At 34.6% G+C, this 21765-nt stretch overlaps 1 protein-coding gene across 17 annotated transcripts in view; it reads left to right on the plus strand.

Annotated features, from left to right (window-relative positions):
* The window catches only part of LOC140526901 (utrophin-like), a 558532-nt gene that overhangs the window by 254306 nt on the left and 282461 nt on the right, over positions 1–21765 (plus strand). For all 17 annotated transcript variants that reach the window (XR_011974583.1, XM_072643530.1, XM_072643537.1 and 14 more), the window contains 8 exons: positions 2472–2633; positions 3222–3350; positions 4283–4456; positions 5987–6142; positions 9092–9262; positions 11558–11737; positions 19069–19197; positions 19581–19751. Coding sequence is in view for 16 of the 17 variants with exons in the window: in XM_072643530.1 (XP_072499631.1) it covers positions 2472–2633; positions 3222–3350; positions 4283–4456; positions 5987–6142; positions 9092–9262; positions 11558–11737; positions 19069–19197; positions 19581–19751 (1272 nt within the window). In the remaining variant the exon portion in view is untranslated. The remainder of the gene's footprint in view (positions 1–2471; positions 2634–3221; positions 3351–4282; positions 4457–5986; positions 6143–9091; positions 9263–11557; positions 11738–19068; positions 19198–19580; positions 19752–21765) is intronic.

Here is a 21765-nt window from a genome sequence, read left to right on the forward strand (position 1 = left end):
TAACAAAAGCTGTGGACCTTCCTACAAAACAAACATCCCCTGATCAAGCTTCCCTTAAAGGGCTCCACATGAAGGCTATTACTAGGCAAGGAAGATCTTTAACTCTCATTAACACAGATATAGAACTTTATACTCTTAACTGGACAAAATGCATTTTTCTATTCAGCTATTAAGGTTAAATAGTGTTTGTTCCTATAAAAAAATAAAGAGTTCAAATCATCTTGATCAATAATATATCTGAATATATCATTAAGTGCCTTACCTGTCAGCAGTACAGATATATTTCATTATATACTTCTGTGCATTGTATAGTAACGGGAAAGCTGCATTTCACTATTAAGTGGTAGAAGTATTTAAACGTTTACAGCAGATGTTAGTAACGATGTACAAAATGTATCGAAAAAACCAGAATGTGAATTTCCTTGATCTAAAACAAACACTGAGCAAAACACTATTTTACATGTATAAGCATTTATAAGATACTGGAATTATATATGCTTACTTGAAACTTACTTACCTGAAAAACTTCATAGAATTATGCTATGTCATTTTTTCCCTATCTTGAGCGTTTTGCAAACCATAATTTTTATATATATTTATAAAATTGTTACTTTTGGAAACATGTATCTAAAACCCAAAATAACAATAATGTGCATTAGTGACGCCATAGAAATTATCCCGGACCAACGCACCCATTTTTCAGTACAGTTCTAGAAATGTTAGCAATAACAGTAAGACAAGAGAAAGAAATTAAATTCATAAAATGAGGCAAAGAAGAGACATGACTATTCTTAGTTGTCAATGATATGATCATTTATTTATAATATTCTAAGGAATTAGCAAAGAAACTAATTGAAGCACTGAGTACCTTCAATGAATTTCCAGACTTCACTATAAAACCACGATCAACAATATTTCTGTACAATTGAAAAAAAAGTCTGAAGGACCAAACAGAAAGTAAATTTCAAAATAACCACAAAATGTATAAAATATTTTGGAGTTATTCTGTCAAAACACAGCTAATATTTGTATAGCTTAGAATAAAAATGTTTCTTCAAGAAACAAAAGATGATATAATTGGAGCAGTCACTGCTCATTGTTGGGTCATGCTAACATAATAAAGGTGATAATATTACCAGAGTTCATTTGATGATTTGATAATTAAGAATGAGCAATGGCGTACTTTATCAAATCTAATTGAAGTTGTAACAGTTCACTTGGGAGAACAGATGACCAAAGATATCAAGGTAAATAGTGCAAAAAATTGAGGGGGAGAGAATAGCACTTCTTATTATGTTATTATATTATATATACATATTACATTATAAAGCAGCTGTCAGTGAAATCATATTTTACTGTTCAAAAAATAGAAAAAAAAGGTATCAATGCAGTTGACTTGCCAAGGTCTAATCAGAAACACTGGGAGCTCACTTACTCATGTATGGAAAAGGTGAAAGCAGAAGGAGAGGAACCCTCATGTGCTACTGGGAAAATTGGAAAGAAGGTCGGTAGAAATTAGGCTTAGACCAATATCTTGTACAATAATGCAGAATAATTTCCAAATAGATACATGACCTGAATATGAAAGATAATACCAATGGAATGTTGCACAATTAGGAGATCTTATATACCTTTCATAGCTATAGTTGGTAGATGAATCCTTAACATAAGGAATAGATGAAACTGACCTGATAAAATGAATAATTTTGATTATGTGAAATAAAAAAGCTTTTGCACAAACAAATTTAATGCATACAGTATAAGAACTGGAAGCAGTCAACTGGGATCTTTTTTTTCAATCAAATCTCTCTGATAAGGGTAGATATCCAAGATATATCATGAATAGAAATATGTAAGACCAAAAGCCATCTGCTAATAGTTAAAAAAATAATAATTTTTAAGAGAAATTTTAACTATTAATAACTAATATTGTAAACTTTTAAGAACTATATCAAAGAATGTTCTATTATCGAATAATAAAAAAAATGAAAGTCAAAATAACACTGAAATTTCATATCACACTGTACCTGAAAAAATTGGCCAATGGTAACTCATATTTTTCCTGCCTTTCATTCATAAAAATGACTTCCCAAAGTCTTTCTGTTTTCCTTAACAGAATTAGAATTTGAAGCCAGTTATTTTGTCTCTATGTTTTGCGATCTTTGTTCTTATACTTTGCTGTTATTTAATGTTGTTTATAGAAGAAATCTAATGTTGTGAGGGGTAGTCTTTTATGGTTTGCTAAGAGAAAAGTACAAGTATATTTTTTGTTACAACTCAATAGCATCTTTTCAATGAATGTTCTTGGATGTTAATTACTTCTCTAAATCAAGTCATAGCTCTCTAAGCGGTGATGCTTTGGCATCTGTTTCTTCTTTTTGTGACCTAGAATGTGTGGATGCTCTTGTATTCTGATAGTTACACCTAACTGAGTGTCTGCTGAGTTTCTTAATACTTTTTCTCCTCTATAGGCAGAATCCAGACAAATTTCTTTGGAAAAGCAACTACAGACCATGAGGGAAACTGACCACATGTTGCAGGTCTTGCAGGAAAGCCTAACTGAGCTGGATAAACAACTCACCACCTACTTGACAGATAGAATAGATGCCTTCCAGGTTCCACAGGAGGCTCAGGTAATTCCTCAGTTATGTAAAGTTTTCTTAGCTTTCAAATATTGGTACAACGAATGGTTCCTATCAGTTCCTGGAGACAACATGTTTTATGCAGATGCACCAATTTCATAATGCAGATCTTCTATTTTTATTACAACTTCTCAGGTCCAAGAGGCTTTATACATACCATGTGGGCAGCTCTTTAGAGCTTGTTTTAACTTCTCCTCCTATTAAGAACATATGGGAAATAATAATTATAATCACTCTTATTTATAGGGCACTTTAAGGTTCACAAAACAAAAATAAGGAACATGGAGTTTTGAGCTATAAGAGATTTTCAGATCATTTAGTCCATCTTCTTCATTTTAGAGATGAGAATACTGAAGACCAAAGAAAGGTGTAATACTTTCCTTTAGGTAGCATGTGCCAGAGTTGAGATTTCAACTGAGATCCCCTGATCTGACTTCCAGCCCTGTTTTTACAATGACCCTGACAAATTTGGAGATCCCCACATAATGTTTTCTATTATTTCTTTCTATGAAATTTTTTTCATCGCCTATTTTAAAAGCCATCTCCCTTTTAACCTTCTTCCCTGCTTTCCTTTGCCAGAAAATTCATGCTGAAATCTCAGCCCATGAGTTAACTTTGGAAGAGCTAAGAAGAAATATACAACCTCAGCCACCCCCTTCTCCAGAAGGCAGGACCACTCGAGGAGGAAGTCAAATGGATATGCTGCAGGTAGTGGACCAGAAGATTCTGTTTCTACCTACCTTTCAAGACAGGTGGACACAGAATTAACCAATCATTTGTTAATTGTTAATGAGTTTATTCATAGATAAAACTGGAAGACATCTGAGAGATCAACTAGTCTAACCCCTTTGTTATATAATTGAGGAAATTGAAGTCCTAAGAGATTAAGGCACTGAGCCAAGTTATGTAGTTAACGTAGCTGGGTATTGAGGCCATTTCTGAACCCCTTTCCAATGTACTGGATTATAAAGGATCCACAAAGAAGGAGCTTTGAGTAGGAGAAGCAGATTCAAGGAAAGATTTTGAATTCCTTAGATGTTACTGATTTTATGAGACATGGGCTGGAAATGTGTTACTTGAAAAAAGTGCTGTTTGGGTCTTGTTGTACCACTGCATATGCACATTTCACTTTGTTCATGCGTAAGAAAAACATCTGATTTTATAGAGGCATTCAAAATAAAAGGGGTCACCAGATTTGGATACTGATATTATAGATATTCATCCTGTTACTGAGATTGTAAAAAACCCTCCTACTCGAGTAAATGTTGACTTTGAAACTGATTCCCAAGAATGTTAAAGTTTGAATATCTCTGAAATCAATTTTATCCTTCATTTTTCCAAGATGAATAAGCAATTTGTCAAGATAATGCTTGGTTGTAGTTAACTCAGGAGATTATTTGATTATGTAGATTCCTAAGTATTGACTAGCTATGGATTTATACTTGGTTCACTGCAGCATTTTAATTTATTCTGTGATACGCAATTTTAATGTCATTAAGAGAGGTTGATCTTCAGCAGTTAAAATGATGGTAACACAATTAGGTGTACAATTTTTTCTGATGTGAAACATTTATTTTTATTATCATCCTCCTCATCATTGTCAATGTAATCATGGTCATCATCATCTTCATCATCATCAGAGGAAACTTCGTGAAGTATCCACAAAATATCAACTCTTCCAGAAGCCTGCTAATTTTGAGCAGCGTATGCTTGATTGCAAGCGGGTTCTAGATGGTGTAAAGGCTGATCTTCATGTTTTGGATGTGAAGGATGTAGATCCAGATGTAATTCAGAGTCATTTGGACAAATGCATGGTAAGGCAATGTCACTGTTAGATAGTGTGTGTGTTTTAGCTTTTTTTTTTTATAAAGAAAATACACTACATAAAATTTAAATTTATTTGTAGTGTGTGAGTCTTCATAATAGGGCTATCTGTGTTGGAATTTTTCCAAGAATCAAAATCGGTCTCACTGGCTTATTGTCTGCAGATTCTGCCATGCCTCCTCTCCCCATACTCCCCCAGAAAAAGATTAGAAGGAAATTTCCTCTTCTCCAGTCTTTTTATTTTCCATGATCTTTCAGATATTCCTGATAGAGGCTTAGTAATTCTGTTTGCCAGTTCTTTAAGTAGCGAAGATGTAGTTCAAGTTACTGACTTGAGTTCATCAAAAACAACTAGATTTTATCATTTCATTTCCTTGTTTATTTTTGTTGTTAACTCTGGTTTTTTGTTATTTCTGGTGCAAATGTCATTGTCCTTGGAAGGCAAAAACAAGCACACAACAGAAGCAGAATAAAAAATTGAGCATCTTTGCCCTCTTTTTGCTATCAGCTATTGGCCTGTGCTCTTCACATAGTAATTCTCTGCCTTCCTTAAATGTCCCTTTTCTCCCAATGTATTTTAAAAAACAAAAACACTTGATTGTCCTTAGCTTCCCTTGCCATTATGAAATATTATATGTGATATCTTGCTGTTATTTTTGTCTCAAACCCCATAAGTCTGTGAAAAAACAAATCATTCAGCAAGTGTTTATTAAATAGGTAATATATGATTAGCACTATGTTAGTTAGGGCCTAACTAGAGGTACAAAGAATCAAATAGATTTTCTCAAGTAGCCTCTGGGAGCTTAGAAATGGTGTGTTCCACATGTGAAATTTGTTGGAACTAAACCTTCTGTTCTTGAGGTTTTTTTTTTCCATTTTTCTATTTGTTTAGCCTAGAGTAATGATGTCTGTACTTTTCAAAGTTGGCGTCTCTAGAAATGTTTGGCTCTTTCCTCTAAACACTGATAATTATATATAAGTAGAATAGAGCTACTAGTAGTTACATGTGGGACTGTCAGAATTGTAGCCCAAGTATCTAGCATATGTTTATTTTTCAGATACATTACTGATCATGAAAAGTAAGTTATTAAGAAAAGGGCCGACCATTAGAGATGGCTGTGTCAGCTAAATGCAATTTCCCCCTATTTGGTCAGAATACTTCGTTAAGGTTGGGTTCCATACACTAATAATAAATTCCTACACATGATCCACAAAACATGAAGAATACATTGTGAAAATGTTCCCTAAAACCTTTGATAATGTTAATTTGTTACATAAATTTCTTTAGATGCATAATATGACACTTGATATCTTTTCAATGTTTTTTGCATTCATTAGAACCATTTGACTTTAAACCAAGGTTTACTTATCACCTTGATTTGATTTTGCTCCTGGTTTAAATTTAAGAAATTAAAAAAATATTTTGTTCATAAACATGCATATGCCATTGACCAAAATTACCAGAGATTGGCAATTTTTCTGCAATGTGTAATATTCATTCTTTTTCTTTTTAAATAAAGAAACTCTATAAAACTTTGAGTGAAGTAAAACTTGAAGTAGAGACTGTAATCAAAACTGGAAGGCAGATTGTACAAAAGCAGCAAACAGACAATCCAAAAGCAATGGATGAACAACTGACCTCTTTGAAGTTCCTCTATAATGACTTGGGTGCACAGGTAAGAAGACTGAACTATTTTGTTAAAGAAAATATGTTTGTTTAAAAAATAGTTCACTCTTAGGAAGCCAGACTTCTTGCAGGGATTTGATTTCATTTGAAATAATTTTTCCTCTAGATTTTATTGTACTATTCATTATACTTTGAAATTTTGAGTGATAGCTTTGAAAATTTTAATGAATATTCTCTATAACATTTACACAGAACCTGCTTTCTATATTCTATTTTTTAGTTTTATGCAAGCTTTATTAGTTTTGCCATTGCCAGTTGATTTTTTTAATCCTTATATTGCAATATGGGAAAACCATAAGTCAGCTTTTTAAAAAATGTTTTGTTGTTGTTCAGTTTTTTCAGTTGTGCCTGACTTTTTGTGACTTCATTTAGTGTTTTCTTGGCAAAGATACTAGAGTGTTTGCCATTTCCTTCTCCAGCTCATTTTACAGATTAGGAAACTGAGGCAAACAGAAGTGTCTGAGGCCAGATTTGAATTTAGGGCCTTTCCGACTCTAGGCCCAGCATTCTGTTCACTTCACCACCTAGCTGCCTTTTTTTTTCTTAAATGTTGATCCTTAAAATTCTTAATCCTCATATTTGTCTCCTCTACTTCTCTTTCCTCTCTTTCCTGTCTTTTCCACTTAAAAGGGAGGAAGAAAGCCTCTCCCAATGCAATTTAGCAAGTACTTTTCAATCTAAAAAGCTCCTAGGGGGGAACTGAGATTTTGACTCATTTTCCCCAGGTCATAATGAACCTAAGCCTGTAAGTGTTCTGACTCCCAGGTCCTCTTCTCTATTCTTTCCTGCCTTTCCCAAACTCTGTATTTCCATAGCATTGCTTAAAGCCATGCTATTACCCAAACATCTTCTATGGCATAGGTAATTCACATTAATATGCCAGTAGTTTTAAATCCTTCTCAAATACATGCATAATCTGGTTATTTTGGAGGAACCACAGGGAGAGAGGCTGTTGCATCTTTTACATTGAGGCACTGGCAAAATCTATGTGCTTAATGATCTGACTTATTTTAGAATTTCTACCTTGAAGCCAAGAAAGAAATAAAAAGTGTGAAGTTGAAACACAGCTGTAGTTGTAGAGGATCTTCTGGATCATGCTGCAATTATCGAATATTAAATACACCTGGATGAAATACAATGGAAATCTTTCTATTACCCAGAGGAAAGTGGGTAGAATGTTGTTTTCGCTCTCATTTTATGTTATTGTAACATTTAGATTCCATAGCATTGAATTTTTAGTCAATTCCAGACTCAGTTTGCTGGGAAGAAATTGTAAGTCCAGGGCCAAATAACTTTAATGACATTATAATCCAAAGTGTGTGATATGGACGATCTGATCATCACACAGTTGCGGTTACATATAAAAATTCACTATTCCCATTCATTTTATGCACATTTTATAGATGGCTGTGTCATTACTGTCAGTCATATCAAAAGTTTTTATTGTGACCAGGGTTCTCACAGTTGTTTGATGAAATGATTTAAGAGTAGAGGCTACCTAATTCCACCTTAAGCATTTTAAAAAATGTTTCGATTGTTACAAAACTTGGATACCCAGGTATGATTTATTGGAAGACCTGTTGCAAGTTGTTTTTTATCGTGGTTCTTAACTTTTTTTGGCAAAATAAATCCTACTGTGATGACATTATTTCCTGGGTATCTGATTCAAATACATATAATTTAGCTATTTGGTGTCTTACTGCTATTTCAGATATTTTCCCCTGAATTTGCCCAAAGCTTAGATTCATTGGAGCACTTGACCTGATTCTTCTGTGGAGAAATAATTAGCTCCCTTTTAGATGGTACCTTAACTCTTTTATTCTATGTTAGTAATTTTGATTAAATTTTCATGAACTGACCAGATATATTTATTGCAACTCACATAGTAGGTGCTTAATCAGTGTTTATTGATTAATTACTTATTGCTTGCATCCTTTTTGATTTTTGTCTATGCCATTTATAATACTCATATTTTATGTATTTATTACAATCCATATATTCCATATACAAATACCAAATAGATATTATATATATCCATATACATGAAGACATAAACATTTTATTTAATCTATACCTCCTGTCTTTTAAGTTATCCCAGAAATTTATTTCAAGATAATCTGTTTTTGCATGAAAAGTATTAGTAAATGTGTATTTAGGTAAATGCTTTTACCTCTATAAGTTTATCTCCTTATTGGTAAACTCATTGATACTCACATAGACTTATTTATATAGTACCTTTCTCTCAAGAATTTCAAAAGGCTTTTTATATGGCTAGTCACTTTATCTCAGTGATTGTCTACATTAGTCCCTGTGCTATTTTACCCAGTAGGAAAATGAGACAATTTGTATGATTTTTTTTTTATGGTGATAATATGCAAGTGGTGAAGTTCTGAGACATCCATTTTTTTTACCTGAGTAAACTGAACACCTGAGCAGTTACACATTCTTCATTGTATGATGCAGATAACCTGTTTTATGCCTGAATAAGTTGAAGAACGCAGCTGTTACATGTTACCTAAGGCAATTGTGTGTGTGTGTGTGTTTGTCTTTCTTTGCGGAAGAAGACCATGTCATCAGAGAAATAACGACATGACTTGCACTTGATTTTGTTTTGAGTGAGGGAGGGCTGTGCAGGTCACCAGCCTCACTTGTCCTCCAGAGCCATCTGAATCCAGTGACCAGATATTTATCAGGATGACTGGAGATGACCCAGAATGAGGCAGTTGGGGTTCAGTGACTTGCCCAAGGTCACACAGCTAGAGAGTGTCAAGTGTTTGAGGTGAGATTTGAACTCAGGTCCTCCTGACTCATGCACTGGTGCTCTATCCACTGCATCACCTAGCTGCCTATGTAAAAGGTAGCACCTGACCATATATTGGAGGCATGACTGTGTTTGAAAGATGGTGGAAACACTCTTGATTTTTCCTCTTTTTGGCAGGTTACTGAGGGAAAGCAGGATCTGGAAAGAGCTTCCCAACTGGCTCGCAAAATGAGGAAGGAGACAGCTTTGCTTTCAGAATGGCTTACCGTTACTGAAGCTGACTTAGTGCAGAAGTCAACTTCAGAAGGTTTGCTTTCTGACCTAGATACCGAGATTACCTGGGCCAAAGTAAGTTATAATTCATTTTAATTGCTACTGGTACATTAGTGGTGATAGTGGCAGTTGCACTGCAGATCTTTCCCAACCTTTCATGTGAAATTATGCCTAGCTAATCATTCATCATGCTCAGTGGTTTTTCCACATGGTTATGTCTTTCCAAGCAACAGAAGGAATCTTTTCCATTTTCTATTTTCATGAGGCATTTTTGCTACATTGATTACCAAAATGATGAATTTTGTCTACTTCTCAAAAAGACTTTAGGTTTTTTAAAAAGCAAAGGAATAAGGAGTATACTGTCATTGTGTTAGAAATCTTAATTTTGTTATTTTTAATAAAAATATGATTTTTGTCATCACTTTGCTGATTGCTGTCAATTCGTGAATAGATGTGATAATTAATTCTGTTTTTCTGAAGAACAAGATGATGATTCATGGAAGAAGACCCATGGGTCCCTGAAAGATAGATGAAATCACAGATACAAAACCTGAAATTGATCGCCCAGATCTTCCTTTTTACATGAATAGATAGTTAAATGGACAATACTGCTTTATTTTTAGGTTCTTATAATCCTTAGTCCTCAAATGAACAGATATATTTATTAGAGATGACATTTTGCTGTTGGTCCATTGTTTCAGTCATGTCTAATTCTTTGTGACGCTATTTGAGGTTTTGTTGTCAAAGATACCAGACTAATTTGCCATTTCCTTTTCCACCTCATTTTACAAATGAGGTAACCGTGCATACCATGTTAAGAGACTTGCCCAGGGTCACACAGGACTGGATTTGAACTCAGGTCTTCCAGACCTGGTGTTCTTTCCAGTGTATCACCTAGATATCTGGAGAGGACACAGAGCTTTAAAAGAACTGAAAATTAAGTATGCTCACTTTTATAGAATTGTTTTGAGGGTGTGTGTTGGAATGTGGTGGAGTGGGGTGGTGTGGAGGTTGAGACGGCTGGTATCTGGACTTGTGATTTCTCGGTTTGGGGATCTCTACTGCAGCTTAACGTCTTTGAGAGTTGCCTTAGGTCCTTTGAGCTTAAATGCTTTCCTAGGTTCACATGTCTAAATGTGAACGCAAATCTTTCTGAGTTAGAGGTTTTTGTCTCTCTGCTTTAACTTGTCAAGATAAATATTTAGATTACTATTTGGATTCTTGTTCTCATGGGAAAGGACCATGTTAATGTGCAAGATTTGTATTCATGTCCTTATCACAATGCATCTGAACAGGACTACAGAAAAGGGGACATTTAGGAAGTTTTCAAAGAGTAGAAGAAACCCTAAGAGAATCTTAAACAGAGATTACACACTCTGCAGTCTTGTGTATGTGGAGAAATTGCAAAGGGGGCTAATGTTCGGTCAAGTGAGAGTGTAAGGAAACTGAAAGAATTTCAAAACCTTTCTGATGTAACTTATAATACATGGAATATATACAGTATTCTTTAGGAAATACATATTAGAATGTGGCTTTATTCATGATTAGTTTTATGTGCTATCGATTAGTTTATTTTGCTCCCTTATGCTTCCACATCTGGTTCATTAGAGTATTCTGGATTTTAAAGGGCATTATTTCCAGTGCAGAAATTTATTTCCAGTGGATTTTTTTTGTGTCATTTAGTCCAGCCCTGCTTTCTGTGTTCTCTTGCTTAAATGTAATTATTAGTTATTTATTGGTAGCCATAAAGACTTGCTGCATTCAGTCAATAAATAATCACTTAGGAGAATGCAGGAATCTCAAGTGCACAAAATATGATTGTGAATTCCATCCCTCCTCCGTTACTGGCAGTTGGCCTGTGTTGTGATACTTAGAAGAAATGCTTGAATGTTCCTGGAAGAGTAGTGAAGCCGTGTGAAACGATCAGATGTTCTGTAGACCTTGCTTATACTCATCTGAACTGCAATATACCAGTGCAATATGTAGAAGTGATTAACCTAAACTTTTTCAAATGCTTGGACATATTGTGATTGAAAAAGGTTCAGTAATTGTTAAGGTTCAATGTATTCATGTATGTTTAAAAGGCATGTTGATATTTATTTGAGTGTTTATTGTTGTAGTATAAAATCTTGTGTGGTTTCTGGGAATTTCAGAACTTTGAGTTTTCTGTGAGAAATTGTGTGTAACATAAAGTTTTAAAATCCTATAGCAGAGTTCTAAAAATACTACCCAATTCATCATTTCAAGTATTTAATTGAATGTTAAAATAATGCAAGATAGAGTAACCTGAACTATTAACTTGATGTAAAAGTTATAGACAAACTTCCTAATGATTGAAAAAAATCGTATTTTTGCATATTTTTATTTTAGAATGTGCTAAAGCAGTTGGAAAAGAGAAAATTTGATTTAAATAATATCACTGACATCAAAGCAGCCCTTCAGAGTTTGGTAGAGGGCAGTGAGGCAGCTTTGGAGGAAAAAGTCTCAGTACTGAGTGCTGGTTGGAGTAGGGTTCGCACATGGACTGAAGATTGGTGCAACACATTATTGGTGAGTTTCACTGAAAATGAATTATAAGTATGGAATTGTTTCAATTGAGAATATATATTTTTTACAAGATAGTCATTTTTCACTTGTGGAGAGATAGGAGGGAGAGCATAGATTTTTCTTTAAAATTAATAATAAAATAATTATGAATTATGAAAAATGAACCAAAATTTAAAATATTGTAATCCTAGTTCTTTTTTTGTTCAATTTAAAAAATCTCAGGTTTAGTTATTCCAGTGCTTTAAATGATTGTCATATCAGCTACTCATCAGATTTCAAACAAAATAGCATGTATAGCAAATTCTCTTTGTCAGAAAAGACTAGAGAGAGACTTTTCTTAGAACATTGTTTTATTAAAGATTAAAATAAGCATGACTTACATACCAAAAATATAATTCATTCATTTGTCTTGCAAATGTAGTTTGGTTTTAATTTTGTATTATAATATTTTATTTTTAAATTTATCTTTCTAATGTGAATCATGATTTAGAACTTTTCATCTTGACTTTGAAGAGTTTGCTACTCTGCTGTGTTGTTATTTTGAACTGTTACATGATCCCTTTTGAAAAACCAATGTATTCTTAATATATATTCTTAATCTTTGTATGACATTTTCAAAGAAGGAACTTTCATAGGATTCCTTGATGTTTGCTTTTGAAATAAAAATTGCTGAATGATTATTGTAGTTAGAAAGTTGAGAATATGTTTGATCACTTATTCTATCCAATAGATATAGAGCCTGAATAACATCTGACTTTTATTAAAACAAAACAAAACATTATGGAATTAATTCCGTACATCTTTACTCATCTCTAAAACAAACATAGAATTAAGGACTACTTAAGGCAAGGAAGGTCCTGGGTGGATTCAAAGGCAGAAAACAATGACGTTTGCCCTCTTAGAACTCAGTGTCTTACATGGGAGATATTATTAGGCGAAATGTGATTAGAGTCAAGAAGACAAGTCTAGACAAAATCCTTATACAAATTATGTTTAGTGAGAGATCATGTTCTGCTTAGGAAGCAGGGAACATTTCTTGAAGTAACTGGTTTACTGAGTTAGATCCTGAGCTAAATGAAAGATTTCAATAGGTAACAATATGGAGATAGTGACAGTATATTCTTGATTTCAGTAAGGGTCTGCCTGGATTCAGAGAGGTAAAGAATCAGTCAGGAACTCAAGGAATAGCTAGTTCCTTGACTCAGAAAGGAAAGTTCTTGACATTGAATCCCTTGGTAATGTTAAATGTTTACACATCAGAAATGAATATGGTTTTAGCAGGGTAAATACCATCAGAGAAGTTGTGTTACCATCTGTTTTATTATCTGCCCTACAACCTATAACATAAAGACTGTGAGATCTTTCTGCCTGGCTTGCAGCTCATATATGTTGTCTCCTCCCATTAGAATGTTAGCTACTTTTCTATTTTCCTCAGTTCTTAGCATAGTGCTTTGCACATAGTACTTAATAAATGTTTTTTCTTTTTCTTTTAAACTAATTAATTCTTTTTTTGGTTACATTTTAAGTACCACGCTGTTTCTTTCCATGCCTCCCCACCCCACACTCAAGAAGACCACCATTTGATGCAGATTTATTTATTTTGAAGAACTGATTAATTTTGAGTTTTCAACATACACTTTTACAAGATTTTGAGTTTCAAATTTTTTGCTCACCCTGCCCTCATCCCTTCCCAAGATGGAATGTAATCTGGTATAGGCTATATATATACACTCATATTAAACATTTTCACATTAGTCATGTTGTGAAAAAAGAAAAGGGAAAAACAACAAGAAAGAAAGAAAAAACAAACAAAAAAGAGAAAAAAGTATGCTTTAATCTGCATTCAGACTACATAGTTCTTTCTCTGGATGGGGATAGCATTTTCTATCATGAATCTTTTAGAATTGTCTTGGATCATTGTACTGCTGAGAAGAGCTAAGTCTATCAAAGTTGGTCATTGAAAAATGTTGCTATTACTGTATACAATATTCTCCTGGTTTGGCTCACTTCCCTCAGCATCAGTTCATGTAAATCTTTTCAGGTTTTCCTGAAATCTGCCACATGTACTCTTTTAATTTCTTTTTCTTTTCTTTAAACATACATACACACATGTGTGTATATATATGTATATATATGTATATATATACATATATATATAGCATATGTGTAAATAAAATTTGTTTTCAGTTTTCAACATTCCCTTCCACAAGATTTTGAATTCCAAATTTTCTTCCCATTTCTCCCCTCCATCCACCCTCGGACAGCATGCACCCCAACAACCCCTTTCCCCAATTTGCCATCCCTTCTATAACTACCCCCCTCTATTTTCCTGTAGGGCAAGATAAATTTCTATACCCCATTGCCTGTACAACTTATTTCCCCGTTGCATGCAAAAGCATTTTTAGCATTCATTTTTAAAGCTTTGAGTTCTGCATTCTCTCCCTTTCTTTCTCCCCACCCACTCTCATTGAGAAAGCAAGAAATTTGCTATAGGTCATATATGTGTGGCCATGCAAAACACTTCCATAACAGTCGTTTTGTGAAATACTAACTACATTTCCCTCTATCCTGTCCTGCCTTCCATTTGTTCCATTCTCTCCTTTGACCTGTCCTTCTGCAATAGTGTTTGCTTCTAATTACCCCTTCCCCCAATCTGCCTTCCCTCCTATTATCCTCCCTCTCCTATCCCCTTCCTCCCTGCTTTCCTGCAGGGTAAGATAGATTCCATACCCAAATGAGTGTGTGTTATTCCCTCCTTAAGCCAAATTTGATGAGAGTAAGGCTCACTTATTCCCTCTCACCACCCCACTTGCCCCTCCATTGTGTCCCCTCCTTTTTCTTCTTGCCTCTTTTATGTGAGATGATTTGCCCCCTTCTGTCTCTCCCTTTCTCCCAATATATTCCTCTCTTATGCCTTAATTTTATGTTTTTAGATATTCTTTCATATTCAAGGCCTGTTCTGGCCCTGTCTGTGCTGTGCTCTATTTCCAGCCCAGTGCAATACATGCTTGCTGTCAATCTTCCAGGCTACCTTGGGCAGGAGATTTATTTCACTCCATCATTTTGTGGGTTCTGCAGTTGTACAATTTGCTTAGAGACATTTTTTGCAGGTATTTGCAGGACTTGGGGAAATTGCTCAAACAGGTCTCTACTTTTACTCTGCCATCTTTGCTCCATGCTTCCCTTCCTACCCCCCCCGCACCCCAATTTTATTTTTTAATTATCCTCATATATCCTCATAAATATCCTTCATATTCAGCTCACCCTGTGTGTGCGCTCTCTCTCTCTCTAGGTGTGTGTTTGTATATGTGTACATACACACATACATACATACACATGTAATATAAACATACATATATGTATGTGTATGTGTGTACACATGCATGCACACACACAAATATATTCCTTCTAACTACCCTAGTACTGAGAAAGGTCTCATGAGTTACAAATACAATCTTTTCATGTAGGAATGTAAATAATTCAACTTTAATAATTCCACTAGGGCTTCTCTTTTCTGTTTCCCTTTTCTTGCGTCTCTTGATTTTTGTATTTGAAAGTCAAAATTTCTACTCAACTCTGGTCTTTTCAAGAAGAATGCTTGGAAGTTCTTTATTTCATTGAAATTCCATTTTTTCCTCCTGAAGATTATATTTAGTTTGTTGGGTAGGTGATTCTTGGTTTTAATCCTAGCTCCTTTGACCTCTGGAATATCATATTCCAAACCTTCTACTTCCTTAGTGTAGAAGCAGCTAAATCCTGTGTTGCCCTTATTGTCTTTCTACAATACTTGACTTCTTTTCTTTCTAGCTGCTTGTAATATTTTCTCCTTGACTTGGGAGCTCTGGAATTTGGCTACAATATTTCTAGAAGTTTTCCTTTGAGGATCTCTTTCAGGAGGTGATTGGTAAATTCTTTCATTTCTATTTTACCTTCTGGTTATAAAATATTAGGGCAGTTTTCCTTGATAATTTCTTGAAAGATGATGTCTAGGCTCTTTTTTTTATCATGGTTTTCAGTTAGACCCATAATTTTAAAATTCTCTCTCCTGAATCTGTTTTCAAGGTCAGTTGTTTTTCCAAGGAGATACGTCATGCAGTCCTCTAATTTTTTATTCTTTTGGTTTTGTTTTATGAATTCTTGATTTCTCATAAAGTCATTAGCTTCCATTTGCTCCATTCTGATTTTTAAGGAATTATTTTTTTCAGTGAACTTTTGGACCTGCTTTTCCATTTGACCAATTTTGCTTTTTAAGGCATTCTTCTGTTCATTGGCTTTTTGGATCTCTTTTGCCATTTGGGTTAATCTATTTTTGAAGGTGTTATTTTCTTCATCATTTTTGGGTCTCCTTTAGCAAGCTGTTGATTCATTTTTCTTGATTTTATTGCATCGGTCTCATTTCTCTTCCCATTTTTCCCTCTACTTCTCTCATTTCATTTTTAAAATCAACTCTTTCATGGCCTGAGACCATTTCATATTTTTTCTTGGAGGCTTTGGATTTCAGAGCCTTGACCTTGCTGCCTTCTTCCATACAACTAGAAGAACTTCCTTGTTTTAAGAAAATACCCTTTTACTAAGAAAGTAACCTTTGAGAGTCTTATTTTTTTCCCCCTTTTTAGTCACTTTCCTAGCCAATTACTTGAATTTTGAACTCTTTGTTAAGTGGATGGTATACTCCCCCAAGTTTTAAGGGTTTTGTGAGCTATTTTCAGAGACATATCTAGGGACTTGTAAATTCTCAGTTCCTCAAAAGTGGTATGATCAAAGGAAAGGTATTTACTCCTCTCTTGGCCTTCACTCTGGTCTATGAGCAACGTGCCTTGGAACTGTCAGTAGGATTCCCTCTCCACAGCCACCACCAGCTCTGCCACACCAGCACTCCTCCTCAACATGAGACTACTACCCAAGACTGTGGCCCAGATCAGCCACTTGATTCCCCCACTGTCTGTAGGCTGAGAGCTCCAGAAGCAGCTACTACTACGGTGGCAGTAGGTGCCAATGCCCTCAGTCTGTGCCTGAACAATGTTCCTCTCTCACACGGGTGAGAGAGCTTTCTCATTGACCTTTGAAGCTGCCTTTGGCCTTTGTGGGTTGATTAGTCTGGAAGCCACTACAGCTGCCAATGATTCGGTACCCTGAGGCATGCTCCAGTCCCATGTGTTATGGGGTGGCCTATGCTTGGCTGTGCTCTGCTCTGAACCTCATACAATAGACACTTCTTGTTAAGCTTCCAGCTTGTCTTGGGCTCAAAATTTGTTTCACTTTGTCATTTTGTGGCTTCTGCTGCTCTAGAATTTGTTTAGAGTCATTGTTTTCAGGTATTTTGAGGGGTTTTGTAGGGAGGGCTCAGGCAGGTCCCTTCTTTTCCTCTGCCATCTTGGCTCTGCCTTAATGCAGATTTATACCAACATGTAAAACCATACTAGGCATACTTCTGTTTATATGTTCTTTCTCTGGGAGTGGATAGCATCTTCCTTCATAGGTCCTTTATAGTTGATTTGAGTATTTATGGTATTCTTAATAAGTTGGTTGTTCACAATTATTCTTTGAACAGTATTGCTTACTGTATACAGCATTTTTCTTCATTCTGTATGCTTTCGTTTTCATTCTTTCATGCAAGTCTTTTCATGTTTTTCTAAAATCAACCAGCACATCGTTTCTTATAGCAGAATAGTACTCCATCAAAATCATATACCACAACTTATGTAGCCATTCCCCAGCTGATGGGCACCCTCTCAATTTCCAGTTCTTTGCCAACAAAAAAGAGAGGTGATAAAAATATTTTAGAATATATAGGTACTTTTCCTTGTTTTCTGACCACCTTGGGAAATAGACCTAATGGTTAGGTCATAGGGTATACATAGTTTTATAACTCTTTGGGCCTAATTCCAGATTGCTCTCTAAAATGGTTGGATCTGTTCACAGTTTCACCAACAATGTATTAATATCCCAATTTTCCCACATGCCCTTCAACATTTGTCATTTTCCCCTTCTCTTATTTGAGCCAAAGGTAGGAGATGATATTGCAAAGGTGTTTTAATTTGCATTTTTCTAGTCAATAATGGTTTAGAGCATTTTTTTCTATGACTTATTATAGTTTTGAGGTTTTCATTGAGAAACTGTTCATATCCTTTGACCATTTACCAGTTGGGGAATGATTCATATTCTTAAAAATTTGAGAAAGTTCTCTAAGTACTTGAGATATGGGATCTTTATCTGAGAAACTGTCTATAGATAAATTGCCCCCCACATGCAGATCTCTACTTTCCTTCTAATCTTGGCTACCTTGGTTTTATGCGTACAAACCCTTTTTAATTTAATGTAATCAAAATTATCCATTTCATATCTCATAATGTTCCCTATCTTTTGTTTATCCATAAATTCTTCTCCTATCCATAAGTTTGATTGGTAATAAGTTCTCCTTTTATATCTTAGTTATATATCTATTTTGACCATACTTTGGTAAATGGTATAATAAGTGCTTTTTCAGTTTTTCATGTGAACAGGGATAGTGGGAGTATAACTAGACAATAGTGAATATATGACATATTATGAGTAAAAGTCTCAGAACTTGACAAATTATTGGAGGTTATAGTGAGGGAGAAACAAGAGTCAAAAATACCGCATCATTTTGAGTGAAACTGGTTGACTTGGAGGACAGTGGGTGGTGATGCTAGCAAAAGAAATAGGAAAACTGGGACAGAGGGCAGATTTTGGAAAAAAAAAACCAGATAATGAATTTAGTCTAGGGCATTCTTAATTTGAGGTGCCAGAGGAATATCCTGATATAGATGTTAAGCATGAGATTAAAAAAAATTGAAATTGAAACTGATTGGAAAAACTGAGTGTGTCTACATACATCTGTCCGTGTTTGTGCACAAACAGGTTTTATTATTATCATCTTTATTTTACATCTTGTCAACATAATTTTTTTTTCAATTCTGTTACTTTGCTTTTTTTCTTTAAAACCCCTTTCTCTGATAATTTGGTATTAGAGCTTGGGTGAACTTTAGAGTTCATTTATTCCAACACACACACACACACACACACACACACACACACACATATACGTAGATATTTCTTTTCTATAGCATTCCCCACAAATGATTATAGAGGAATTCCTTTATCAGCATCTAGAAGAGGGAAAAATACTACTCTTTGAAATAATTCTAAGTTTTAGAGACATTCTTCTTACCTAGAGCCTTCAATTCTCCTAACTAATACTCACAGGATCCAATTCTGTCTAGTCATGATCATTCAAATCTTTCTAAATGTCAATCTCATAGAATACTTAATGTGATTGTTTAAAAAGTATGTACATACGTATATATTTTCAGAACCATCAGAGCCAGCTGGAGATATTTGATGGAAATGTTGCTCATATAAGTACTTGGCTTTACCAAGCTGAAGCTCTGTTGGATGAGATTGAAAAGAAGCCTGTAAATAAAAGTGAGGAAATTGTGAAAGTAAGTATGCCTAAGATGGCATTTGTAATATATACTGTATTTCTTAGGGCTCAGAATCTTGCTTTTCATATAAACACTGTATTATTCTATTTTTTGTTTTTGAATTTTAATTTTAGTGAGAGATGCAGAGGTGATACAAGTCATCTGGGAAGGATTTGAAAAGCCCCAACCCCATAACCCAATTTTCTCCTCCCCTTCCACCTCTACTACCTCCATTTAGATTCATTAATTCAATTAAATATACTGCCAGTGTTTTATTTAGATAGACATTTAACATATTTGTGATATCTTCCCTTTTGAATAGCGTCAAATCCTTATTTTAATTGGTTTATCCATCATTATTTCTTGTACTTAATGATAATTTTGTGTTTCTATGTGTTTAGCGATTAACATCTGAACTGGATGATGTTAATCTACAAGTCGAAAATGTTCGTGAGCAAGCCATTGTACTGATGAGGGCCCGGGGCTTGGCAAGCAGTGAGCTGGTGGAGCCTAAGTTAGCTGAATTAAATAGAAACTTTGAAAAAGTGTCACAGCACGTCAAAAGTGCTAAAGTGAGTACTTAATGTAAAACAGAGATATACTACCTCCTTAACTCTTCTTTTCTCTTTGTTTTCCTCTTCTTCCCATGCTTCTTAATTAGAGCTGTCCATGTCCCTAGGTTTGTTTGGCCGTATTTTCTTTACCTGATTCAGCTCTTTGTGATCTCATCAGTTTTTATAACTTCAAGTATGATGTCTATATGGATAGCTTTCAAATTTGGTAGCACTTAAGAATTCTTTTCATGCTCTTCTGCTATTACTCACTTTTTTAGCCCTGTACTTGGATAAGCTCTAACTGAATGTATCACAGATACCTCAAGATCATTGTTTCTAAAACTGAATGTATTATCTTTCATTTTGACCAGCTCTCCTTCTTGATTTCCTCATATCTGGCTATGCCATCCCTATTCTTACAAATAACCTCCCTCATGATTATTTATTCATATTTGTTGAAACTCTATCACATATCTCCTTATAGTTCATAAACCATCAAGTTATATCAATTGTCTTATATAACAAGTCACATCATATTGCATTCTCCAAATACAGTATATTTTAACTCAGTTCTTTATTTACCATTTCTGCTGCCTTCACCACCTGAGTTTTTACCCCTGTCACCTTTTAGCCTCAATTGATTCTTGCATTATCCTCTGACTCAGTCTGTTGTTCCTAGTATCTATTCTCTCTTGTTTAACTAAAATATCTATATTAGATTAACCTTACTAGTACACCCATCTGATCACGTAACTCCGTAGCTTAAAAAATACTGATTCCTTTTTGCCTCTTGAATAAATTCAAAGCCTGTTGTTTAAGGCTCTTCACCACTGGATTAAAATTTGCCTGTCTAACTTTATATTTCATTCTGTTTGCTTTCCATTACTTCATACCCAGTCCAGGCTAAAATGCTTGGTATTTTTCCTTTAAATCTAGAGTTCTTAGCCTGGGGTTCACAAACTTGTTTTGTTAGTATCTTGATAACTTAGCCAATAAAATTGATTTATCTGTATTTTATTTTATGATGAAGACATTATTTAGAAAAGGGCTCCGTTGCATAAAAATTGTTAGGAACCCCTGCTCTTTCTTCCTCATTGTGTTTGTTTATGCTTTTAACTACTCTGGGAATACCTTCTTCCAGTTCTTGAAACACTGTAAGATATTGGTTCCCATGAGGAAGCCACAAGGAAAGAACTAACCTTGTGATGGTGACTTCATAAACTCTGTGTGTATAGGGACACATTCACTCTTCCTGCTTCTGTTGAAGTGAAGAACTTTATTTAATTTACCTTAATTAAATGAAGAACTTGATTTAATTTATATAAATAGTGTAGGCAGGCCTAACGCAGAAATTTACTTTTTGTTTTTATTTTCTGTTAAAAAATAGTGTCAGTGGAATCCTTTTACTAGGTAAAGGAACAGGACCCAAAAGGCAAAAAGACTGCTAGAAGGGAGTAGGGAAAAAATGTGGGATATGCCCACAGATGCATTATTTCATTTATTCTTTCCTTACTAGTAGAAGAAAAGGTTTCATTTAGAGAAATATATTGAAAAAGTATGTTACCTCTCATATAATTCTTCTCTGAAGAAATACTCAGTGCTCACTTCTTATACCATAATTTAGCCATCAATTAGACATATATCTATCTTTATATATAATTTTAACAAAATTCTTTCACGCAAAAACTTCAAGTGGAGCAAAAACTTCAGGGAGATTTTGGGTAAATGGCATTTTCAGGCACGGTCTTCTCTTTCAAAAGTCCTATAGCTTTATTTACATAATCAGTAAAGTCTCAAGCTAGTGTTTTGGGGAAATAATTCCAGTCAGTTCTATTTTTAAGAAGGCTAAAAGGAATTTTTGTAACTATTAAAGATCTTGTACCAAGCATTAAAATACAGTGTTAGAGAGATTTCGTTTTTAGTATCTGACACGACTTCATGCCAAGGAGTTATTGTCTTTGCTGTCTTATCACCCAATATATGGCTTTGTGTCACCTCTTGATGTGTAATCTCATGAAACCTGAATGGAGTT

The sequence above is a fragment of the Notamacropus eugenii genome, chromosome 2 (assembly GCF_028372415.1).
Source record: "Notamacropus eugenii isolate mMacEug1 chromosome 2, mMacEug1.pri_v2, whole genome shotgun sequence".
NCBI lineage: Eukaryota > Metazoa > Chordata > Mammalia > Diprotodontia > Macropodidae > Notamacropus > Notamacropus eugenii.